Source organism: Antechinus flavipes, chromosome 1 (genome assembly GCF_016432865.1).
Source record: "Antechinus flavipes isolate AdamAnt ecotype Samford, QLD, Australia chromosome 1, AdamAnt_v2, whole genome shotgun sequence".
NCBI classification, from domain to species: domain Eukaryota; kingdom Metazoa; phylum Chordata; class Mammalia; order Dasyuromorphia; family Dasyuridae; genus Antechinus; species Antechinus flavipes.
The window spans coordinates 112,158,838-112,184,912 of NC_067398.1; the positions used below are offsets into that span (position 1 = coordinate 112,158,838).

General features: G+C 33.8%; 1 protein-coding gene across 8 annotated transcripts in view; it reads left to right on the forward strand.

Annotated features, from left to right (window-relative positions):
* RFX3 (regulatory factor X3) overlaps nt 1–26,075 on the forward strand; it is a 330,544-nt gene that overhangs the window by 281,886 nt on the left and 22,583 nt on the right. For all 8 annotated transcript variants that reach the window (XR_007952236.1, XM_051987925.1, XM_051987943.1 and 5 more), the window contains 3 exons: nt 3,620–3,769; nt 11,768–11,976; nt 19,838–19,991. Coding sequence is in view for 7 of the 8 variants with exons in the window: in XM_051987925.1 (XP_051843885.1) it covers nt 3,620–3,769; nt 11,768–11,976; nt 19,838–19,991 (513 nt within the window). In the remaining variant the exon portion in view is untranslated. The remainder of the gene's footprint in view (nt 1–3,619; nt 3,770–11,767; nt 11,977–19,837; nt 19,992–26,075) is intronic.

The following is a 26,075-nucleotide window of genomic DNA, read 5'->3' on the forward strand; positions in this document are numbered from 1 at the left end:
CAGCATCTGTAGACAGAGTAAAAGGAAAGTTAGTGTATAAAGACTAGTGTGACCAAAGGTGCAGAGAACTCAAAGCATGTTAATTTAAATATAAGAGTTCACTTTGGAGCATAAAATTCATGGAAGACAATGATAGAGTACCAGAGGTGAGATAGTACCAGATTGTTAGAACCTGTATTCCAGGCATGAGATTGGCAATGCAATGAATTGGATGGAGAGAGAATAGAGGTACGAAACCTATAATGTGGTATCCAGGTGAATGGTCTTGAAGAACCCTGCTATAATAATGGCTATAAGAATAGAGGGAAATTATGTAAAAAAAAAAAACTTGAAAGTAAAATTAATAGAACTTAATAATTGTTTGAGATATGAGAGATGGTGTAGAAAGAACTAGAGATAACAAAAAATTTGCAGGCATGGTTCATGATGATTCCAAAGAAAGAACTGTGAAATCATAAGGAGAAAATTATGTTTATAAAGATAATTCTGGTTTGGGAAATGCTATAGGTAGGAAGATGTGTTGGTTACAGTGCTTGACACAAAATATGGAGGACCAAAATTCAAATTCTATCCTGAGAACAAGGGTACAATCACTTAATTATCTGTTCTGAACCTCAAACAAATCTCTTTAAGATTTACTACTCAGTTGTGGATAGATTGTAACCCTTATCATTGTTGGGAGTTCTCTGACTCAGATAATCATAAGTCCTTGATGTATTAGGCAATTTTGAATTTGAGGGTTTGAGTCAAGGGTGTGACATTCAGCTAGAGATAGTGGATAAACAGTTGAAAATACAAATCTGAATCTCAAAAAAGATTCTAAAATAGAATTAGAAATTTGGGAGTCATATGAATAGTGGTAGCAGCCATAGGAATGAATGAGATTCTTAGGAGCACAAGTATATAGCAAATAAATGAAAAATTTTAAGAATGGATTCTTGGGAAGCAATACATTAATCATTCTACCAATCATTCTTTGTGTACATCATTCCATTTTCTGCTTCCATGCTTTTGCAAAGGCTATGTCCTTATCACTATATTTCATAGACTTCCTAATCTCTTCAGGTCTCAGAGGCTTGAGGACCACCTCCTTAAATCCCTCAGATGTTGTTATTCATATCCTGAAATTACTTCATAGCCATTTTCTACATATCTTATTTTTGCTTATCTGTGAACATGTGCATGCCTCCCCTCTTCAAAAAAAGTGTATTTCTTGAGAATAAGGAATGTCTCACTTTTGTATTTGTGTCCCCATCATACAGAACAGTATCTAGCATACAATAGGTACTTAATAAATGCTTTTTAATTAATTCTGTGATTAATTGATAGTGTTCCAAAAGGACAAGAGGATGAGAAATGAAAAGAAATTACATTAGATTTGGTAATTTAGCAGTCATTGACTTAAAGAAGCAATTTCAGTACAGGATGAAGGAATGAACTATATTTCAAGAGACTGAGAAAAGGAGGGGTCAGAAGAAAATGGGTATAGTCATTTTCTTTCTTTTTTTTATTTTTTTTTTGTTGTTGTTGTTGAGGTAATGGGATTAAGTGAGTTGCCCAGGGTCACACAGCTAGGAAGTATTAAGTGTCTGAGACTGGATTTAAACTCAGGTCCTCTTGACGTCAGGGCCAGTGCTCTATCCACTGTGCTATCTAGCTGCCCAAGGTATAGTCATTTTCAAGAATTTTAGTAGTGAGGGTGAAAAAATAATAGGAAAAAAGCAGGAGGATAAAGTAAAGAGATTTTTTTTTGTGTTGTTATTGTTGTGTTTATGAACTAAGGAGATGTGGGTATAATTGTGGGGAAATAGGACAAAGCCACCAGAGGTCAGCTAGAAAGCTAACTGAAAGAACCTACTTCCTTACTTTCCACCAAATGGCGCATAATCTTAGAGCCTAAAAACTGTGGTCTTCTGTTTAGGGTGATATGTTTATAAGAACTGGAAATACTATCCAATTTCTCACACACATGTGTTCAACGAGGTTCACATTTTAGTACACTTCTTGGAACTTTGTTTACAATGTGCATTTTTGCACACTTTCTTAATATAGGAGGTTTCAAGGGATATTATACATATAATATATTTCTCTGAGAATGATATAAGGTTTCATTTGGGTTTTATGTGCTACATTATGGCTTGTGACGATCACGCTAGCACCCAGGACACCCCAGAATCAGCCAGAGTCAGGATAACCAAAAGTCCTTAGTCTTTATTCTTGGTCCTTAGATGCAGGATTGAACAGAATGGAAGCAGAATCTCTGCGACAGCCTTCTCCCTCATCTACCGCCAAAGTGTGACTCTGGCTAGTCTTACTCCGCCTCCTAGTCCCTCCTACAGTCCTCTGTATATACCAATTATCGAGCCAGCCCAGGATAGTGGGAAGGACCATTTTCCAAGCATATGCCCATAGAGTATTGTCTAATCGATAATTAGCCTTAAGTGCTTGGCAGTCCTGACCTCAGTGCATCAACTCAATAGTTTAAGCCCTCTACAATGCTGGCATTTTAGGTATAACTTTTTAATAGAAATTTAAGTTTTAAGTATGTCTGTTCCAATTGCTTGTCTAGAATAGGTTATTAAAAGTCTATTTCTAAAGAAATATCATCAAAAGAACTATGATTTTTATCAATATAAGCCTGCTTGTTACGATTTCTATGTACTTTGGTACTGTCTTCCATGAACTGTGGCCCAACATATTTCCTTATTGGCTGCTAACCTAATTATTTATAACTTGGTTGTTCCTTAACCAAAAGATATAATTTCTCAAGGGGCCCATACTATTTATAGGATAATAGCTTTAGATAGTAGAGATCTAGAGGAAGATACCTCAGAGGCCATATAGTCAGTTCTCCCTATTTTACAGATGAGGAAGTTGAGGTCCAGGGTAAAAAGAGGTAGAATTTGAACCCACATTCTCTGATTTCAAAGCCAATGTTCATTCCATTATACCACACCTTACTAGATACTATGCTTCCCACTTTGGGGAATGACATTCCAGCACTTATATTTCTGACACAACCTTGGAGAACACAGGTCTTCATGCCAACTTGGGGCATTGGAGGAAGACATTAGTAGCAAAGTGTTTCCCTCTTCCTCTCTCCCACCAAAAGGCTCCTCATCTGATTTAGATTTCTGTAGAATGATAGAAGAATTATTGGCAGGTTCCTGTTTCTCTTTTTGACTTGTTTAAAAATTGTTCTATGTATAGTTAATACAATAGTAGGGCCAATTCTCGCAAATTTTTAAACCTACTTTTTACTTGAATGTGATTGAGAGAGTAAAGAAAATTAAATTATCTTTTCACTTTCTCCAGAATAAATTATTTCTGGATGTGAATACATAATCACAGGCAAGGATGGTTAATTGATGATTCTGTGTCAAAGAATGTAGGAGCCTGTTTGAATCTTGACTTCAAAAAAAATTTTTTTTTGTCCTAGGAAAACTATGGGACTTAGAAATGTAAATGCTATAATCCGCAAGTGAGCTCTCTTACAAAGATAAATATAAAATATATCAAAAGGGAACACAAGAAATTAGCCAGTCATGGAAGATTAAAAAATTTCAGTAATTTCTTTTTCTTTTTTAAAAAATCCAAAGCCAACTGGGTTTCTTTGCAGGTTGCCGCTGTAAGTGCCTTTGCCCAGACTCTGCGAAGATACACATCGCTTAATCACCTGGCTCAGGCAGCTCGCGCCGTACTCCAGAACACTTCTCAAATCAACCAGATGCTCAATGACCTCAACCGTGTTGATTTTGCCAATGTCCAGGTAAACCATGGCTTTATGAATGGTCTCTCTATAAGGAAATATCTTCTTTTGTATCCTTGGTCTGAAGCACAGAATTTATCTTCACAATTCCATTTGGATATATTCATGGAATCACTAAGAGAAAAACTTTATTACAACTCTATTTTAAGTCTAATAAGCTTCTGCTCAGATTTATTGCCTAAATAGACAAAATCACAATTCCACTGTGGTCTGTACTTCTCACTGAATGAAATAGGAGGATATGCTTTGAAGATACTTAACTATTTTAACATATCTCCTAAAAGCATATTTTTGACCACAGTAATAAAAAAATTCACTTTTGAGAGAAAAATTTATTTGAAAAACTGACTTTAAAAAGAAAATAAAGACTGCTAATTTGAGCCCCAAAAGAGCATTTATTCTTTGAAGCTAACATTTTATGTTTAAGATATGTTGGTGGATGTGGCCAGAATGTAATTACATCAGTGATATAAGTCAAATTCTATATTAGTTCTATTTGGATAAAATTTTGATTTTCTTTTTTTTTTCTGGTCAAGTAATTTTAAATTATATTTAGTTTTTAACTTTAAACTGATTGTCTTCTGTTGATGCTGTAGTTTTTATTTCCCTAAACAAAATATATTTTAAATTCTCAACTCCATCAAATATTAATAGATGAATTAGGTTCACTTTAGGAGCCAGTAAGTTGATCACTGGCTCGTTCTTCAGGTTCAGTTTTTTTTTTTTAATTCCTTCTACATTTACCATTGTATAAGGACATTTATCTTATGGGTGGCTTCTGAAATCATTTTCTATATTTTAGTAGAATTTGAACTAATTATGGTTATAATGAAAATTTCTTATTTTCAAATCTATATTCTAATTTTTTTCTTTTTTTAAAGCACAAAACCATTTTTAATTCTTCCAATAATACATCTTTTTAACATAAAGTGAGTGATTCTCCCTCAGCTGACATCCCTGGGGCTCTTTTTTAAATATTTATTTTTAATACACATTGACTTTTGAATCATGTTGAGAGAGAAAAATCAGAGCAAAAGTGAAAAACCATGGGGGAGGAAAAAAATAGAAAAAAAAAAAAAAGAAGTAAGCATAGCTTGTGTTGATTTACATTCAGTCACCTTCCTCCTTTTTCTGGATGCAGATGGTTTGTTTTGTCCAAAGTTCATTAGGATTGCTTTGGATCACTGAATTGCCAAGAAGAATCAACGCCTTAATAGTTGATCATTGCACATTTTGTTGATATTATATATAATGTATTCCTGGTTCTGCTTATTTTACTCAGCATCAGATCATGTAAATCTTTCTGAGCCATTCTAAAATAGGCTTGTTCATCATTTTTGTGACATTATTTTCATGTAGCACAACTGGTTCAGCCATTCCCCAATTGATAGGCATTTACTCATTTTCCAATTCTTTATTACCACTAAAAGAGCTTCTACAAACATTTTTACAAATGTGGGTCCTTTTCCTTCTTTATGATTTCCTAAGGTTACAGACCCAATAGTGGCACTACTGGGTCAAAAAAGTATGCACAGTTTGATGGCCATTTGTTTCCAGATTGTTTTCATTGGTTTCACAACTCTACAAACAATACATTACTATCCCAGTTTTTCCACATCCCTCTAACATTTATTTTCCTGTCATCTTAGCCAATCTGAGAAGTCGTGAGGTGATACCTCAGAGTTGTTTTAATTTGCATTTCTCTAATCAATAGTGATTTAGAACATTTTTTAATGTGACTATAGATGGATTTAATTTTGTTATTAGAAAATTCTCTGTTCATATCTTTTGACCATGTATCAATTAGGGAATGACTTGTGTTCTTTATATATTTTGATAATGTGACCTTTATCAGAAACAGTGGGTAAAATGTTTTTTCCCCAGCTTTGTACTTCCCTTTTAATCCTGTTAATGTTGGTTTTGTTTGGCAAAAACTTTTTAATTTAGTGTAATCCAAGTTGTCTATTTTGCCTTTCATGTTTTCTAGTTCTTTGGTTGTAAATTCTTCCCTTCTTCAAAGATTTGATAGATTAAATTATTTCTTGCTCTCCTAATTTGTTTATGGTATCAGCCTTCATGCCCAAATCATTTGTCCATTTTGACCTTATTTTGTTATGGGGTATGAGATGTAGATCTATGTTGACTTTCTGACATATTATTTTCCAGTTTCCTCACAAATTTTTGTCAGATATTTAGTTCTTATTCCAGAAGCTGAAGTTTGGGAGTTTAATCAAATACTAGGTCTTGATTATTGTGTCATATGTATCTATTCTTTTCCACTGATTCACCACTCTATTTTTTAGCCAGCACCAAATGGTTTTGATGATTGCTCTTTATAATAATAGTTTTAGGTTTGGTATTACTAAGCCATGCCACCATCCTTTGTTTGTTTGTTTTTTTTCATTAATTCCCTTGATATTCTTGACCTTTTGTTCTTCCAGATGAATTTTGTTATTATTTTTTCTAGCTCTATAAAATAATTTTTGGCAGTTTGATTGGTATGACAATAAACAAGCAGACCAATTTGTGGCAGAATTGTCATTTGTATTATATTAGCTTGGCCTACTTCTGAGCAACTGATATTTTTCCAATTGTTTAAATCTGACTTTATTTGTGAGAGAAGTATTTTGTAATTGTGTTCATATACTTCTTGGGTTTCCCTGATAGGTAGACCCCAAATATTTTATTTTGTCTACAGTTATTTTAAATGGAATTTCTCATCACTTGCGGATGGGCTTTATCAATAATATATGTAAATGCTGATGATTTGCATGGGTTTTTATATCCTGCAATTTTGCTAAAGCTGTCAATTGTTTCCAGTAGTTTTTTAAATGATTTTCTAGGGTTCTTTAAGTATATCATCATATCATCTGCAAAGAGTGATAGTTTTATTTCCTCGTTGCCTATTGTAATTCCTTTAATTTCTTTTTCTTTTTTTATTGCTAAAGCCAATATTTCTAATTCAATGTTGAATAATAGTGGTGATGATGGGCATTCTTACTTCACCCTTGATCTTATTGGAAATGTGTCTAGCATTTAACCTCCATTACAAATAACGCTTGCTGTTGGTTTTAAATAGATACTTCTAATTATTTTAAAGGAAAGCTCCCTTTATCCCTAAGCTCGCTAATGTTTTTAATAGGAATAATTGCTGTTATTTTTTTCAAAATCATTTTCTGCATGTATTGAGATTATCATATGATTTCTGTTGATTTTGTCATTGATATGGTTGATTATAGTAATAGTTTTCCTGATTTTGAATTAGCCCTGGCATAAATACCGCTTAGTCATAGTCTATTATCTTACTGATAAGTTGCTGTAATCTCTTGGTAATATTTTATTTAAAATTTTTGCACCAATATTCATTAAGGAGATTGGTCTATAATTCTCTTTCTGTTTTGGCTCGTCCTGGTATAGGTATCTGTAGCATATTTGTGTCATAGAAGGAATTTGGCAGGAATTCTTCTTTACCTATTTCTCCAAATAAGGTTACATAGTATTGGAATTAATGGTTCTTTAAATGTTTAGTTGAATTCACTTCTTAACCCATCTGGCCATGGAGATTTTTTTCTTTGGGAGTTCATTAATGGCTTGTTCATTATTTTTCTAAAGTGGGACTGTTCAAGTAATTTATTTTCTCTTCTTTTAACTAGGACAATTTATATTTTTTGTTACCAAGTTACAGATATCATTTTCCCATTTAGGGATGTAAACAGTTTAACCTTTAAGTAATGTATATTTTGACCTTTCTATGCTTCTCTTGAGTCCTGTGTTTGTAGATTAAAATTTCTGTTTAGTTCTGGTTTATTCAATAGAAATGATTTACTTCATTGAAGATTCATCACCTCCCCTGAAAAATGATTCTCAGTCATTAGTTAATTCTTGCTTGTAAAACCAAGTCCTTTGCCTTCCAGAATATGCCATTCCAGGCCCTCCTTTATTGTAGAAGCTCCCAGATTCTGGGTAATCCTGACTGTTGCGCCTTAATACTTAAATTGTTTTTGTCTTTTAGCTCACGGTTTTTTTTTTTCCTTTCTGAAGATGATTGATGGAATCTTTAAATGAGTATTCCCCCCTCTGTTTCTAGAATATCAGGGCAGTTTTCCTTAATGATCTCTTGAAGAATGCTACCTAGGTTCTTTTTTTGGTCATGGCCTTCAAGTAGGCCAATAATTTTTAAATTGTCTCTTCTAGATCTATTTTCCCAATCAATTGTTTTTCCAATGAGGTATTTTACCTTTTCTTCCATTTTTTTTTCATTCTTTTTAGTTTGACTGATTCTTGCTTTGACATAGAATCATTCACTTCCATTTGTTTCATTCTAGTTTTTAATGTGTGATTTTCTTAAGTTCTCTTTTGTGTATCTTTTTCCAGTTGGCCAATTGTATTTTTCAAGGAGTTGTTTTCTACAGTATTTTCTTTTCCTTCCTTTTCCAAGATACTGACTCTCTCTTGCATGCCTCTTATTTCCTTTCTCATTTTTTCTTCTACCTCTCTTATTTGCCTTTTAAAGTCTTTTATGAATCCTTCCAAGAAGCCTCTTTGAGCTTAAGACCAATTCATATCACTGTTTGAGATTTCCTATGTGGACATTTTGTCCTTGTCTGAATTGGTGAGTGGTTTCATTCTGTGAAACTATTCAGAGGTTTGGTTTCATCTGGTTTTTTGAGGGAAACAGGGAGAGCTTGAGGAGCTTCCTAGCTTTACTCTGCCATCTTGGCTCCAGCCCCAGAAATCTTCTAATTGATTTCTGACTTGTTTCCTCACAGTACTGTTTTTCAATTCTTCCAGTTGTGTCCAATTCTTTGTTATTGATATGGTTGATTATGGTAATAGTTTTCCTGATAGTGAATCAGCTCTGCATTTCTGGTATATAAATACCACTTGGTCATAGTGTATTATCCAGCTGATAAGTTGCTGTAATCTCTTGGCAATATTTTATTTAAAATTTTTGCATTGATATTCATTAGGGAGATTGATCTTGCCATTCAAGTAGTGTTGTTAAAATCTTTCAGCTGTGTCTATTCCCATTGGAGGGACTTTCTTGGCTAGAGTGGTTTGCTATTTCCATCCCCAGTTCATTTTACAGATGAGGAAACTGATACAAACAGGTTAAGTGACTTGTCCAGGATCACATAGCTAGGAAGTATCTGCAGCCAAATTTAAATTTAGGAAGATGAGTCCACTTGACTCCAGTCCCAGCACTACCTAGCTGCCCTCATACTATTGAACAAAGTGTTAATTGATTACTAGCCAGTATCCTGGAAGAGGCTTCTAGCTTTTTTCATTTTGAAGACAGGTAGATATAGATGTAGACATGGGTATATGAGAGGCAGCTTGGCATAACAAGTAGAGAACCAATCTCAGAATCAGGAAATTCTAGATTCAAAATCTATTCCTAATAAATGGTGGCCCTGTAACTTTGAGCAAGTCACCGAAGTCCTAGTGCTTGCAGGCAATCTTCTCAGACTTACATTAGAGAGGAATTACTAATGTATTTTGATAGAAGGAATTTCCCCACAGGGACATTTACTGTATAAAGGAGATCCCTGATCAAGATTTTAAAAAATACATTTATATGTATTTATTTAGAACAGTTTTATTATTGAAAACTAACATGACTAAAAGTATAACTTTACTGTCAATGCCCACCAAATAAGTCACATCATGCTTCCTACCTAAAGGAGAAACATGAGACCTAGGCAGAGGCATCCCGACTAAGGAGATCCAGAAAGACTCAGAGCCAAGGAATCAAAAACTGGAAGTCAAAAGAGCCAAGATTTCTGATGGCTCAGTTAGCTTGCTGTAAGCATTCCCCTCAGCATTCATATGGCACACTCCTGTAATCCCCGAGAGGAAAAAGAGGAAGACTGGCTGAACTTGGGAGTTCAGAGTTGCAGTGGGACAAGCTGATAGGGTGTCCACAAGAGTGGGGCAGTTAGGGTAGGTGCCAACAATACCCTAACAAACCCCTAAAGAGGTGCAAACCATCCTGGGTCAGAAATGGAGCAGGAGAACCAATCATATATATGAGTGGCAGTTGTGCTTCCAGCTGAATGAGATAGGAAGACCCAGTCTTAAAAAAATAATAAGTTTCTTAGTCTAATAGCCATTTTCATACTCAAACATACCACTAGTGATTACTTACTGCAGCTTCTGCCATTATTCTGCATTTATGCTAGTGATGCCATCTGGATGCCATGCTTTCCTTCCCACAAGCTCAAGGCATAAGTTTGGAGATTATGGAGATGGAAAGCATTATTCAGAGCCACAAATTCGTCTTGACTATCAGTCATCACTAAGGGGACATCTACTACCATCGCATTAGTGTTCTGAGTGAGGGTAAAAGGTGAATATGCCATAAAGTCCAAAGTGGGTAGCAGTGTAGAAGGAAGGCAAAATAGTAGTCTCATCAAACTTCTCAACCATTTTTGCCCAATTCCAGACCTCCAGGTGACGAAACAAAAGTCTGGCCAGGATAAGTAATTTCCTCATAGTCACAAGTAATAAGCAGAATTCAAATTCAGGTCCTCTGACTGCAAATCCATGGTATTTTCTCTTCCTGTTTTATTATCTTCTGTCTGTACAAGTATTTATTATATGTATAAGCACATACAAATCATTTTGTAAACCATAAAGTTTACAGGTATCCACTAGACATTACATTTAAATTGCATATGAGAGGATCTGATGGCAATATTGTGACTGTGATGCATTTTGGTAACCAGATAACAGCTATGAGTGTTAATAAAAGAACGTGGGTGCCACTCTATGACACTCAGTGGTAGCAGAAGCTATGTGTCAGGGGTTAGGAGGCAAGGGCAAAATTAGAATTTCATGTTTGCAAAACGTTGGAATTATTATGGAAATCATGGTATTTTAGAACTGGAAGTATCTTAAAAGACCATCGAGTCAAAACCTTTCATTTTATATATAAGAAAACTGAGACCTAAATGGAGTGACTTCTGCTTACGGTCATCCAACTAGTCAGTGACAGAACAAGGAATAAGACCCATTTCTCCTGACTGTCAAGAAGAGTGTTTTGTAATTAATATTTCATTTGGTTACTATGCTTTGACTCAAATTATAAAAGGATCATTCTTATAAATGTTTGAGATAAAACATTTTTTTTTCCTTGGGAAGATCATAGATCATTTCACTATCATTAAAAAGTATCATCTAAAGAGATCTAAAGAGAAAAGCCTAGCTTTTCCCTTCAGACTTAACTGTAGATGAACACAAAGTTTCATAAATACAATCAATGCAGTAATTTTATAACCTGAACTCTGTAGATGATTGTTGACTTTTTGGCAAGTCACATCTCCACATTTCCTAAGGAGTGTTTTGTTGTTGTTGTTTATTTTTCAGTTTCATGAATTAATTTGCATTAGAAGAGCTGTTTTGATAGCCTTTGGGATTTATGTTGCAATCTAAAAACGGGATAAGGCATATGCTTCTACATAAAATCATGTCAGGCATACGCTTCTACATAAAATCATGTCAGTATACCTCCATTCTCTTCATGACAGACCACTTTGGGACAATTCAGTTGCATATATTTTATGCTTTGTAACTTCCTACAGATCTTCTCAAATGAAGAACTGAGCCTAATATTTTATCTGTTAGCATAAAATTAAAATTAATCAAATAAAAATAATTTTTAAAGAAATAGAATATTGCATTTCCAGGTCTTTTTTTTCCTAATGGAGTTTGATATTTATATTTTCCCTCATATAGATTAACCAATGTAAGTAAAACCTCTCAAGTTCTTATGGTTCATTTTTGTTTTTACTTATAGAATGAGAGAAGGAAATTATTGAACTCCAAAATGGCAAATGTTATTAGTTTCCTTAGCAACTGGAAAAAGTAGTTTTTCTCTTGATTTATTTAATTTTTGAGCTTTCATTATAATTTTCCATTCATGCATATAGTTTATATGATGACATTAATTGAAGAGGTGTTGTTACGCTTCTTTAACTTTTCTATGAACTATAACAGGAGCAGGCTTCCTGGGTGTGCCAGTGTGACGACAACATGGTTCAGAGACTAGAAACAGACTTCAAGATGACTCTTCAGCAACAGAGCACTTTGGAGCAGTGGGCTGCCTGGCTCGATAACGTCATGATGCAAGCGCTAAAACCATATGAAGGGAGGCCCAGTTTTCCTAAAGCTGCACGGCAATTTCTGCTAAAATGGTCTTTCTACAGGTATCATTTTAAATTCTTTTTAAATGCTATGTCCTCATATTAACATTGCATCTGTAAAATGTTTTTACTTATAACATTGGCACACCACTGAACAGAAAGGGATGGGGAAAGAAGAATATTTGAGTAGTTAAGAGGACCAAGATGGGAATCCTATTTTACTTGTGTGATTATGGACAAGGGCTTTAATTTTCTCATATATAAAATGAAGGACCCAGACTGGACAATGTCTACAAGTTCCTCTAATTTTGCTAAATTTTATGATCTTTAAGGATACTAGATCTTTAATTTGGAAGATTATTATTGTAGTTGTGGTTGTAGTTGTTTGGTTTTTCAGTCCTGTCCAATTCTTCTTGAGCCCACTTAGGGTTTTTGAGGCAAAGATACTAGAATGTTTACTGTTTTTTTCATCAGCTCATTTTTCAGGGTCACATGGCTAGGAAGAGTGAGACCAGATTTGAATTCAGGAAGATGAATCTTCCTGATTCCAGACCAAATATTCTATCCATTGTGCCACCTAGCTGCCCATATTCAAGAAAAGAATGCGAAGGCAACAAAGTCTTGTGGATTGCATGAAGTCTGTTAATGGAATTTTTTCCTGTAGAAAAATGCATCTTTCTCATGATTCTTTTTTTTTTTTTACAATTTGAGCAAATAAGCTGATTAGATAGCTTTTCTAGCACTTGAAGTGGATTTTCCAAATAGGAATAGCCAAGACTCAGCTAGTCAGCAAAATGCAATAATTCTTACCAACCACATGATGGTTAAGAGTTTTTCTTAAATTATTAGCACACAAAAATGCTTTTGCTATTTAGTTAAATTGTCAAATTATTCTTCTGGATAGTTAATTGTACATTTAATTATTTAAGATAAGAATAATTTAGCCTTAAATTTAAACTGGCATAGAAGAATATCAAAACAAAAACATGTGGGATACCTTGATATATTATTATCACAACTATTAGTTGCAGAGCTCTACTATTTATACAATCATAGAAATTATCAACTATATAAATGGCAATTGGAAAAATGTATAGGTGCTTATTATATATACATGTGTATGTATGTATCTGTATATATATATATACAGGCATACATATAGATGTGTGTGTGTGTATATATATATATATAATACATACATACATACATACACACACACACACACCCAGCTTCTTAAAGCTTATACCAGTGATGTCTTCTTTGTGCTTTTAACTCAAAGTTAACTTAAATTGTAAGCTTCAAATCTTAATTTATCTTTTTCTCTTATTCAGCACCTAGTATAGAATTCTGCACCATTATATATTGTTTAGGTGCTTAAGAAATTTTATTTAAGGTGAATTTAATTGCTTTTTTTTCAGTTGGTTGAGATGAGAAGCATAATGGATAGAGCACCAGCCCTAACGTCAGGAGGACCTGAGTTCAAATCTGGTCTCAGATACTTAATACTTCCTAGCTGTGTGACCTTGGGCAAGTCATTTAACCCCAATTGCCTCAGCAAAAAAAAAGTGCCTATAACCAATGTCATAAAGGATATCATAGTTAAATGTTTAAGGTAAAAATTATTTATTTATAAACTTTGGGAAATTTGCCACTACATCAAAGTGTCCCCCAAATAGTTGGCCATTCCTCTTAATTTCCCAATCATAATTCTTTAATTTCAGTAAAAGAAAGGCTTCTAGACTTTATTTCTAGTAGATTAACTTTTGAAAATACTGTTATATATCATTGCACATGTATAACATATCAGATTGCTTGCTCTCTTGGAGAGGAAAGAGAAAAAATCTGTAATTCAAAATCTTAAAAAAATTGAATGTATTTTTGGGGGGGTCTTTTTTTATTTATGTTTAATATGCATTGCTTTATGAATCATGTTGGTAGAGAAAAATCAGCAAAAGTGAAAAACCGTGGGAGAGAAAAAAAAACAGAAAAAAAAAGAAGTGAACATAACGTGTTGATTTACATTCAATCTCCTTAGTTCTTTTTCTGGATGTAGATGGAATTTTCTGTCCAAAGTCTTTTGGCATTGCTTTAGATCACTAAACCATTGAGAAGAACCCAAGTTTTTCATAATGATCATTGCACATTTTTGCTGTTATTAAACAGTGTACAATGTATCTGCTTGTTTCAGTCAGCATCAGTTCAAGTAAATCTTTCCAGGCCTTTCTAAAATCAGCTTGTTCATTTTTTATAGGACAATAATACTCCATTACTCTCATATACTACAATTTGTTCAGCCATTCCCCAATTAATGGACATCTACTCATTAAAAATGAATGTTGAAAACTTTAGGAAAAAAAAAAAACAAGTTCCTGTTAGGAAGAATTTTATTGGTTCACTTGATGTTTTAGTTCCCACTCCTTTTTGTCCACAAGAATTGGGAAAACTTTCTAAAGTTTTCTATCTGACTTTAGTCCTCGTTAGTTCTTAGAAAATCTATGGTAGATGTGGTTGTGAATTATTGAAAAGTTCATTGGCAGCAAATATATGTCTTGCTTATATATATGAAAGATTATGAAAGTAGCATTTTTGAGTTTATTCAGTAATAATTATATTTCCTATATAATCTAACAATTTTAGCAATGGAAATCTCTTACATGGAAATCTCAGATAGTTCTTTATTTCTTTGGAGCTAAATATTTATTTCCTCTATCTGCCTATTTCCTTAGAAAACCACGTAGATAGGAAATGCTTTTTTGGATAATTGATGAAATAGAATCATATTAATTTTTTACATTTAGAAACCTATGAGGCTAAAGCCACATTAATTTCTTCTATTAGAAAGAAAGCAAGGATTTTTTTCTCCTTTCTTCTGCTTTCTTTTGTTGCTAACATCAGACCAGCTGTATTTTTTTCTGATTTTTTTGTTTCTATATTTAGTTGGTATCTTTTAGTGACAGCCCTGGAGCCTTAGTCTCCACAGAGATCTATTGCAGGTATCTTAGTAGGAAAGAAAATTACTTACTTGTATTACTTGTCTTCTACAGATATAAGAACTCGATAGAGCATCACTTGTATGCCCTCTGTCCTCTCTGAGTTGGAGATAATTGGCTTGTTATTATTAGATACAATTATTGTTATTATTTTCATTTCAAAAAGATTTGAAAGCTTAAAGCTATTGGACGTTGAAAAAAAGAGATGTTGATTCAGGAAGAGGCATGCCTCCTGCTGGTGGATAATGTCAATGCTTAGAGCTTTTTTGAATCAGACCTGTCTTTCTCTGTAACATAAGGACATCTATTGTAATAAATTATATTCCCAGATCATCAGAGTAGGAGAACTGAATATAAGAAGTTTTATTGAACTTTATGTGAAATTGCTCTTGAGACCATCATATACACTGGCCCACAGATTTCTAATGCTAGGATGGGAGGGAAACGTCTCTTTTTTTTTTTTTTTTTGCACTTTTTAAATTAATTAATTGGATGGATTTGGAAGAGACTTGTCCATAGTCACACAGCTGGTGACTCAAGGAACTAAGATTTGGATCCAGGTCTTTCAACTACAATTTTGGGAAGTTTGCCACTACACCAGACTGTCGCCTAAATAGTTGGCTATCCTCCTTGATTTCCCAACCATACCTGAACATCTTCTCCAGCATACTTTTAAAATAGTTACCCTGCCTTTGCCTGAAAGCTTCCAATATGAGAGAACTCATATTGGGTCCCATTCCACTTTTGTCTGGCTCTCATTGTTTGGAAAGAAAGTTCCATATCACCCCTTTGCAACTTTCACACTTTGCTCCTAGCTCTTCTCTCTGGTGCCAAATAGACCATGTTCAGTGTCTTAAATACTTTAACACTTACAGCCCTCCTTTAAATCAAAATACTTGTTCCTTTTCCTTGGCAGGAGCACAGTATCTGGACCATGTGTTTCCTGGGCCATCTTGGCCCAGCACAGGGCACTGCTCTTAGCAAGCCAACAGCATATCCATTCAGATATTTCAAGAACAGGCATCACATTTTAGCTTCACTTTGTGTCTTAATCAGCATTTAGTGGTATCAGTGCTTTATATAAATCAGATACTTACAGCTTATTCAACTGAATTTCTTTGAACCTTTCTGATTGGCTTAGAAAGCAGCCAAGAAGCTGTAAAAACTGCGGTTTCCCCTCTCTAGCCCCTACAACTTACCCCCCTACAATCTATTATTATTTCTTTGAACTGAATACAGGCACTGAGAGGGACAAAGGTAACCTTTTCTTACCTCCACATGTGATAACGGTGTGGCTTCTGTTTGATGGGATTGAAAGAACGGAACTCTCTGTCATATACATTTATATGTATATTCCAATTTAGGTATGATGAGCAAAAAAAGATAAATACATAAAGATATTTCTTATTCATTATAAAATAATTAACAATTACATTTCCCTTCTAAAAAGGAGCCAAGTACACAGTAACTTAGCAACATGAAATTGAATGGAGTCAATATTGCAACATATCTTAAACAAGACAAAAGCAGACAATAGGTTTCAATTAAACTGCTAATTGTGTCATTTAATACTTGACACTAAGGGCAGACACACACCAGGAAGAGAATAACATAATACACAACACTAATAATACCTTGTTGCAGCTGATTTTCTATTTGATCTCCCTCTTTAAATATTTGATAGTAATGCCACCACAGGCTTGAGAATTATTTTAAAATAAAACCTTCAGAAAGATGTTGTGCTTGATATTCAGATCATTTCTTCATTTATCTGCAAAGTTCAGTACAATTAATTCTTTTTGAAAATATTTAATTGACAAAAGACCTAATAAAGAGATTTCAGATTTCTGCAGAAGAAAACTAATTGATAGCATCTGCAATTGTATTAAACAATTTTCCCTACAGTCATTTATATGATTACATCATTTTCAGCTATTAGAGGAGAAACACACTATTCTAAAGTGTGAACTCAGTAATATGTATGTAAAAGAACTGATTCCGAAATATATTTGTGGGTTTTATTTTGCAAAAAGTTCTGTTAACAGCCAAATAACTTAGGGAATGTGTTTGATATGGCTAAGGAACCACTAATAGCATCTTAATGAAGTCTGGCATCGAAATGCTGCATTATAGCATTCAACAATCTATTTTATAGTTTTTTTTGATGAGAAGTTACTCAAAATGCATCTAAGCTAATTTTTAGTTCTCAGCTAGACTCTTTCAGAAGCTACACACTTCGAATCAGTCAATCAGTCTACATTAAGCTCTTACTATGTACCAGGCACTATGCTAGAGTCAGGTTATACAGAGAAATGCAGAAACATAGTCCTTACTCTCATGGAGTATGTATAATAATGGGGAATGCCACATGTAAATAAATAGACACATAAGAAGAGATTGATACTTAGACAGACAGACATAAAGTAAATGGGAGATAATCTCATAGGAAAGTCACCAGCAGTGATTAAGATTGTGCACTGGGGGGTAAGAGCAAAAAAGACCTCTTGCAGAAAATGAGATTTGAGCTGAGTTTTGAAGGAAATTAGAAAACCAGAAAAGCCAGAAGGAAGAAGTGAGGAAAGTGAGAATCCAATGAAAAAAAGCTATGGAGCTTGTATAATAATGGGAAAGGCCACATATAAATAAATAGGCACAAAAAGAGATTCATAGATAGACAATCACAGTAAATGGAAGATAATCTCACAGGGAAATCATCAGAAGCACATAGAGTTTAGGGGATGAGAGCTGGGAGCAGAAAAGGCCTCTTGCAGAAAATGAGATTTGAGCTGAGTCTAAAGGAAACTAGAAAACTAGAAAAACCAGAAGGAAGATGTGAGGCAAGAGAGGTATCCAATGAAAAAGGAGAATTATATTCAGAAATATTAAAGAGGCCAGTGTAGCTGGACCATGGGGTTCTTGGAAGGAAATAAGTGTAAAAGATTAGGAAAGTAGGAATGATCAAGATTGTAGACTTGCTATTCAATCTTGAAGCTAATAGGACGCCCCAGAGTTCTCTGAGAAGGGAAGAGATGTAGTGAATCTTGTACTTTAAGAAAATAACCTTAGCAGCTGAGTAAAAGATAGATTAGAATGGGGACAGACTTTTCACAGACAGACCTGCAGGTTAATGCGGGTTTCCAGGTGTGATGTGATAAGGGCCTTCACCAGGATGGTAGCTCTGTGACTGTAGTGAAGGGGCTGTGAAGGTACAAAGCTAAAGAATTGACAGTATATTGCACTTAAAGGAATTGATGGGAAGAAAAATAATGAGATGTCAAGATCGACAGATTGAAAACCTAGCTGACTGGGAGGATGGTGAAGCTCTTGACCTAAAATAGGAAAACGGAGAAATGGGAACAATTTTGTGGAAAACATAATAAGTTCTCTTTCAGACATGTTGAATTTGAGATGCTTGAGATGAGATATCTAGTTTAACATGTCAGAAAGGCCATAAATGAGACAAAATTAGAAATCAGGATAGAGCTGAGAATCATCTGCATATATGCAATTTTTGAATCCATGGAAGCTGATGATGTCACAGAGATAATACAGAAGGAAAAGAAAAGGAAACCCAGGGAAGGAACCAGTTAGTAAGTGTGATTTGGATGAAGATCCAGCAAAAGAGACTGAGAAAAGGACTGAATGAGAAGTCAGACAAGTAGGGGAACCAGGATAGACTAATGTCATGAAAATCTGGAAAAGGAGATCATCAAGAATTTCAAAGTTATATTCCTTAGAATAGGGAGGGATGGATATATACATATGGAAGGAGCCAGTAGAAAAGGAAAGATTGAAAGTTAGAGAAACAATGGGCATGATATAGGGGAGGCAGACAAATGGGAGAATCTTCTGGAGAAAACAGTAAGGAATGAGTTCCTTTGTGTGTGTAAGAGGATTTACCTTGGCAAGAAGAAGGGCCTTCTTCATATGCTACAGGGATGAAGGAGTAGAAAGTGAAGGAAGATGTCTGAATGATGTAAAATAAAGAGGGGGCAAAAGCAATCCTGTTTATTGGACTGTTTGTAAGTAAATTACTACTTCAGAATATGGATTAGAATCCTAAAGTAATGGATCAGAGTCAGCCCACTTCTGCTGTTTAAAAGCTTTGTGTCTTTGACAAATCACTTGTAATTTTTGGGCCTTATTTTTCTCATTTGTAGAAAGAAAAAGTTGAAGTAGTTGATCCCAAAAGGTCTTTCTAGCTCTAAGCCTTTTCTATAGCCAAGAGACTTGGTTCCTAATTTTTTTTAATTTTTTCAAATCCAGAAAGATGCTCTAATTTTTCAAATTAGAGCAAACATAATATTTCTATATTCCTTCATTTCCCAGAATAATTGACTTTAATTCTGGAAAGTTGTGATGACAATATGTTGTTACCTAGTTTAAAATGTAGAAAAAATTAATATACTTGTAGATTATGAGTTTTAATTCTATGAATAGCTATGATCATAGAATCTAGAACTGGAAGGGATCTTAGAGTGTATCAATTCCAACTCCCTAATTTTACAGATAAAAGACACTGAGAATGATGAATTATTCAAGGTTCTACTGACAGGAAATAGCTGATCCAGAATTTAAACTCATCTTCTAATTGATTCTAAAGTCAGTTCTGTTTCTCTACTCTAGATTGCTTCTCATATTGTTGTCATACACATCATATTTAGATAGACATGTGAGTCCATGACAGTTTTTTTCCCTGTACAATCTGTCCCATCTAAGAATTGAACCACTAACTATAAGCACATTATCACCCTTGTCAAATTCTCAGAACTTTTCATACTTTTCAGTAATAAGTCTCCCTTTGTCTCACCTGAAAGGCCATGTTCTGGAAACACAATCTGTTTAAGTTTCTACCATAAATGAGTCATACAAGTCAACTACTACTTTGGCTGCCTATAATATTTGTTGTCTATCTATCTTTTCTCTTGGAACAGTTCAATGGTTATCCGGGACCTCACCTTGCGCAGTGCTGCTAGCTTTGGCTCATTCCATCTGATCCGTCTGCTCTATGATGAGTATATGTTTTACTTAGTAGAACATCGTGTTGCTCAGGCAACAGGAGAGACACCTATAGCAGTCATGGGAGAGGTAAGAGAAAGTAGAAAAGCTCTATCTTATTGTGAATTGGGGAAGTTCACTATCTGTAATTATTGACTGAAAATGCTTTGGGGGAATGAAAGCAAGAAGGCTGTATGATTGAGGAAATAATGGTCAAATGGTGAAACAAATAAGATGTACCTTTTTCCGTTTCAAAAAGCAAAAAGTATTCAATAAGGACAAAACAGAATAAATAATTCTTTTCATCAAAATATCTGCATAACACTGAAAATGTCTCCTCTTTAAAAGAGACAAATTTCCAAGCAAAAATTTTTTCTTGATTAAAAACAGTGGATCATTTAGGCTAATCAAGAGGAGACATAAATAACCAAATGGTGGCAGATTTACTTTATTTGAGAAAAACTACAACTTTCTATATAAACAGTATTACGAACCACTCAAATTCTTTTAAGCAAAGGATGTTTTTATGCTACATGTTTGACTCATCATTAAGAAAAAGATGAAAAATAAAAATTAAAGAATTTTCCCATTTTAACCATTTTTAAGATAATTATGTTTTGAATTGCTTATCTCAAAGATTGCCCCAAATATTAAAGCTCACACAAAATAAAGATCACATTTATTTGATGGACCAAAATACTGCCTTTATATTGCTTTTTTCTCTCCAAAATTATGTATTTGTGGACTTTTCTTCAAAGCTAAAAATACCCAAGGGCAAAAAATTTGTGTGCATCCAACTAGGACAGTACATAAATACAAACTAGGACAGTGCATACAAAAAGGACAGTAGTTGTTCAGTTTTAGGGGTAAGTCAACACCATCTTTGAAATTTTCTTAGTTTTTACCTTTTCCCAACTGCCTCTATTTTCAGTTTTGTTTTGTTGTTTTCATCTCCTAGTGTCAAGGTACCAGTAATTATCTAAATATAAGGTAAGTACTTTGAAATGTCTGATACCAGGCTTACCTACACCTTCCAAAATTGGCATACTCTTTAGTGTTCTTGACATATTGGCTAACCACACTAAATCCTCATGGGATTCTTTAATAGGATGAACAGGATATAACAATAACAGGAGTTCTCATTAGTTCTGGGTGAATAATCCTGATGAGAGATCCTTGCTTTCCCTTATATCTCTAAGGGACATAAAGAGTGGGTATGAGCAGCTTATATAACATGAAGAATTACCAGCTTCCAAGGGTGTTTGTACAAACAGTATTAGGTGGTAAGAGGCAAACGGAACAGCAGTTTCAGTATTAACTATACCATCGTTATATTTATGTGTGACTGTACAATTCATGATGCATTGCCAGATTGGTAAAGGAGGCAGAGATAGAAGCAAAACTCAGAACATGAGACAATTCAGCATTAAATGCCACTTAGGAGATCAAAAGGTCTGTAAACCTCATAATTTTGAATTTCTTGTCATAGAATTGACCAGCATGCAAGAAAGGCCCCTAAGCTATCTGGTCTCACCTATAACCAAGCCCAAGGGACCAATTAAGGCTATAACACCCTGGGCTTCATCACAGAAATCTGATGCTTCACACTCCTGTTTGATTCCTGGTCACTTTTCTACCTCTAAATTGGCTATCTAAGGTGGGGGCGGAGGAGAAGGAAACATGAGTGAACCACTTCCTGGTTTTCCTACACCTTTCTACCAGGCCTCCTTGAAAACCAGATCAGGAAAAAATTACTTTTGTACTTCCTTCCTTCGAGTTTAGAGAGTACTTATAAAAGCATTCTAGCCAACTCTAACGGTTTACTTCCAAGCAGCATGTAGATGAACAGTCCCAACTGTCTTAAGAATAAAAGCTCAAATAACTGTTTAGACATGTATACATATATTGTATTTAATTTATATTCTAACATATTTAACATGTATTGTCAACCTGACATCTGGGGGAGGGGGTGAGGGGAAAGAGGGGAAAATTTGGAACAAAAGGTTTTGCAATTGTCAATGCTGAAAAAATACCCATGCATATAACTTGTAAACAAAAAGCTATTTAAAAAAGAGAAAAAAAGAACAAAAGCTCATTCACATTGCTTTAGTTCAGGTGACCATTATTACTAGTGGTGGTAGTTTAATTCCATACTCCTTATCTTATGTATATTTATGATATGTATGTCATACTCCTTTTATCTGTATATGTCTTTTTCATCACCATCTGCTCTACTTGGTTTAGTAATAGTTTTCAACTCAGTCTTCCTTGTCTCCAAAGAATAGAGTTTCACTGGAGATGATGAGTGGTGGTTTTAGGATTTTCTTTTGGAAAATTTGTCTCTTAGTGTATTCCAGAAGAATTATTAACTACTCCATGATTTCGTTCTTGAATATTACCTTATTGGTGCTGTGATTCTAGGGGTGTTGGTACTTCCATTCAGTTTAGATCATACCTCCACATTTTATCCAATTTTTATAATGGGTCTTTTCATAAAATTTCTTTTCTTTTTTTGGAGTTAGGTCTGATACAAATCTGCCTTTCCATGCTTCATATTATAACCCTTCACACATTCACTGTTCCATCAAACACATCCCCCAATGCAATATGACATTGCATTCTCTGTCACTGTTTATTTATCCAAGCTGTCCCCCATTCCTGGAATGTACTTCCTCATCTCTGCCTTGTTTTATTTTTATTATTATTATTATAGCTTTTTGTTTACAAGATATATGCATGGGCAATTTTTCAGCATTGACAATTGCAAAACCTTTTGTTCCAATTTTTCCCCTTCTTCCCTCCACTCCCTCCCCCTAGATTCTGCCTTGTTTTTTCTTTCAATGTTTAATACTCAAGACAATTCATCCATGGATTCTTTCCTGATTCAACAGTTAGTAGTATTTTCTCCTTTCTCATTGTTTTTGTTTTATCTATTTGTTATCTCCTCACAATTAACAGAAGTTCCTTATTATCTCTGTATACCTCCTTCCCAGGCCAACCACAGTACCTTATATATATTATTCATATATTATGACTTTCCATACCTATTGTGGTTTATCCAAGTGATTTCTGGGTCCTCATATGAATACTTTCATCTGACCTCCCTGATTTTTTTCTTTAAGCAAAACTGCTATTTGGATATGTTGTAAAAGCACCCTTTGTCGTGGTCCATCCATTATCTTCTGTAGTCAGCTTAGGAATCCATTCATTTCTGAGTGGCAGGCAGCCCAAGGTGTTAATTTTAATCTCTAAAGCTCTCTACTTTATTTGATTATATCAGTAACTCCTCTTGCCTCCTTGCAGTCAGAATGAGTGTTCCTACTAAGACTAAGCTCTTCAGACACTGAAAGTCAGAATGTTTTCTGTGGAAAACTAAATGCTTCAATTCTTTTTGTCTGCTTTCTCCAAACAATAGTTCCTAGTTTTCACCAGATTAACATTTTGCACAGAAATTTTTTGATAATTCATTTTCTACTTTGATTCTATCATATGATATTTTTCTGTTTTATCACATGGAAAAATTGAAACAAAATTTCTTCTGAAAGCATGTTTGTATTATGATCTAAGTGAAAATATTTGCTCAACTGCCTAACCAGTCAGCATTTGGACAGAGATGGTATAGCTATTCTAAAAAAGGAGATGTAAAGGAATTGTTAATATTCTTAAAGACTGATTTTTTTAAGTTTTAAAATAATGAAGTTAGTAAGTCATTTTGGATTCTTGATAACAAATTTTAATGCAATAATAATTAGCATTATTAATTTTAAGCTCAAAATGACTTTTTTTATATTGAAGATCATTCTATCTTCCTAATCATTTCATCTTCCCAATTATATCTAGGCTCTGTATCCAGACTTAGCTTTACTAGGACAATTACCCATGCACATACACACACACCTGTGCATTTCTTTTGTACAAAACAGTTATACACACCAACATGCCTATTTCTACATCCTGGGTAATGCTTTTATTTTCCACAATGGAAAAGGAGAGGAGGAAATATTGTGAGGCTTCTAAAGCAGAACTTGCTTTACAAAGCCCAAGAAAAGAAAAGACTGTCTGCCAAATATATATATATATATATATATATATATATGTATATATATATATATATATATATATGCATATGTATATATATATACACACATATTATATATATATATTATATATATATATATGATTTGTTTAAAGTATTTGAGAATCTAAAAATCGGGGTTTTTCTTTGTAGGCATAAGGAGAGGGAAATACATGAGTTAAAATTTGTTTACAACTGGATTTATTCCATTTTTTTTTAATTTTGGTTTAAATTTTATACAGATGCCCAATGCTCTTCTGGCAATGGTGAAATTTTTAAGACTTCAGATAAAATATAATAAACAGGTTGCATCTGTCTGCACACCTGTTAAACAAGTTTATAAGACATTAACTCTGTGATGACATATATACCAGCCATTCACCATCCTTTCAAAATTGAACCAAAAGATAGTCTCTTTTGAATGATGCATAGATTTCATGTTTTTCTTTAAGTGAGCTTATTGAATACTTTCAAACAAAGCAACCTTTTGCAGAATACAAAGTATAATGGTTTTTTCATATAAAGAAGTAGAAAATTCACTTTTAAATAACATATTGAAAACTCTGGAGAAACTATGATAAAAATCATTTTAGGCATTTAAAAAAAGAATTAAAATCTTCTAATTATCTGGAGTTACGTTGTTCTGTATACTTAAATATTAAAGGTGAATTGCTATATAGATTCATATAAACCAATTTTTAAAATTGTACTTGTAAACTCTACTTAATGTAAAACACAATCTGATCTCTTTTTTTAATGATTCAGAAGTCACTTCTTGGTTTTTCAGGGCTTCAGGATTGTAATTATGAATATCAGCTATTATTATACAACACTAATCACAAAGAAGATGTGAAAGATGAATCTATACTGACTCTATAATATGCCCTGGAAATTGGTTTTTGAAAAATAAATCCCTGGTAGCTATTTGTTTAGCTGTCAGTTCTCTCTTTTTTAAGAAAAGCAGAAAAATTATCATTATTTGAACTTTCTGCTTGTTTAGATATTCTATATAAATATTTACTATCACATAAAAACATTTGACTTAAACTACACATATATAACTCAGAAAAGCATACCTGAAAAATTACAAAGATATTTAAGAATACTACCTTTAAAGATATGGTTACCTTGGGAAAATATGCCATGGAAGCCATTTATATTTGTGTCTACTAATCCAAGTTTTTAATAGTTCTGTTGTATCAGTGGTCCTCAAAGTGTAGTTCAAAGAATTGTTGGGGTTTCTGAAACCCTTTCAGAGGGTCTACAAATTCAAAATCATTTTTTATTTCTAATATAGTAAATAGCTATAACATGTGAACAAAAACTCTGAACAGATCCTCAATAGTGTTTTTTTTTAACAACATGAAGATACTGAGAACAAAAGTTTGAGAACCACTGTGTTATATCATATTGAAGCCATATGAAGGAATCATGTGTAGTGGATAGAGGGCCTCTCTTGGAATCAGGAATTACAAGATCATATTAGAATTGGAAAAGAACCTCAGTATTCCTCTATACTAAGTCTTACCTGAAAAAGAATTTTTACAACAAATCTGATAAATGGCCATCTAGCCTCTTCTTGAAGATTTCTAAGAGCCAAGGAACACCTCATCTCCTGAAGCAGCTCACTCTCAGTTCTAGTTTCTGGGAGATTTTCCTTTAGAGAAAAGTTAATAGTTTTTTATAAACTTAATATCTCAATTTTATTTATGTCATGTAACTACAATTTTCTCAATGTTTATTTTTGTGTTAGAATTTTTTTTTAATTTTAGTTTCATCAGTTCAGTACATTTTCAACTGGGGAAGACAATTCAAGTTCTGTTTCTGTTATATACAATGGTTATCACTATTGGCAAGTCATTTAATGTTCCAGTGCCCCATGCAAATCCCATAGATAAATAAGTAGATGATAATGGGTAGACGGTAAAAGATAGAAAGTCCAATAGTTACTTCACATACAAAATACTATATTGACTCAGGAGACTTGAGTTCTAGTCTCACTCTTTTCATTAACAAGCTCTTAAGCAAATTACTTAATCTCTCTGGACCTTGGTTCTTCATCTCTAAAAGATGAGGACTCAGAGAGATGATGCAAGATC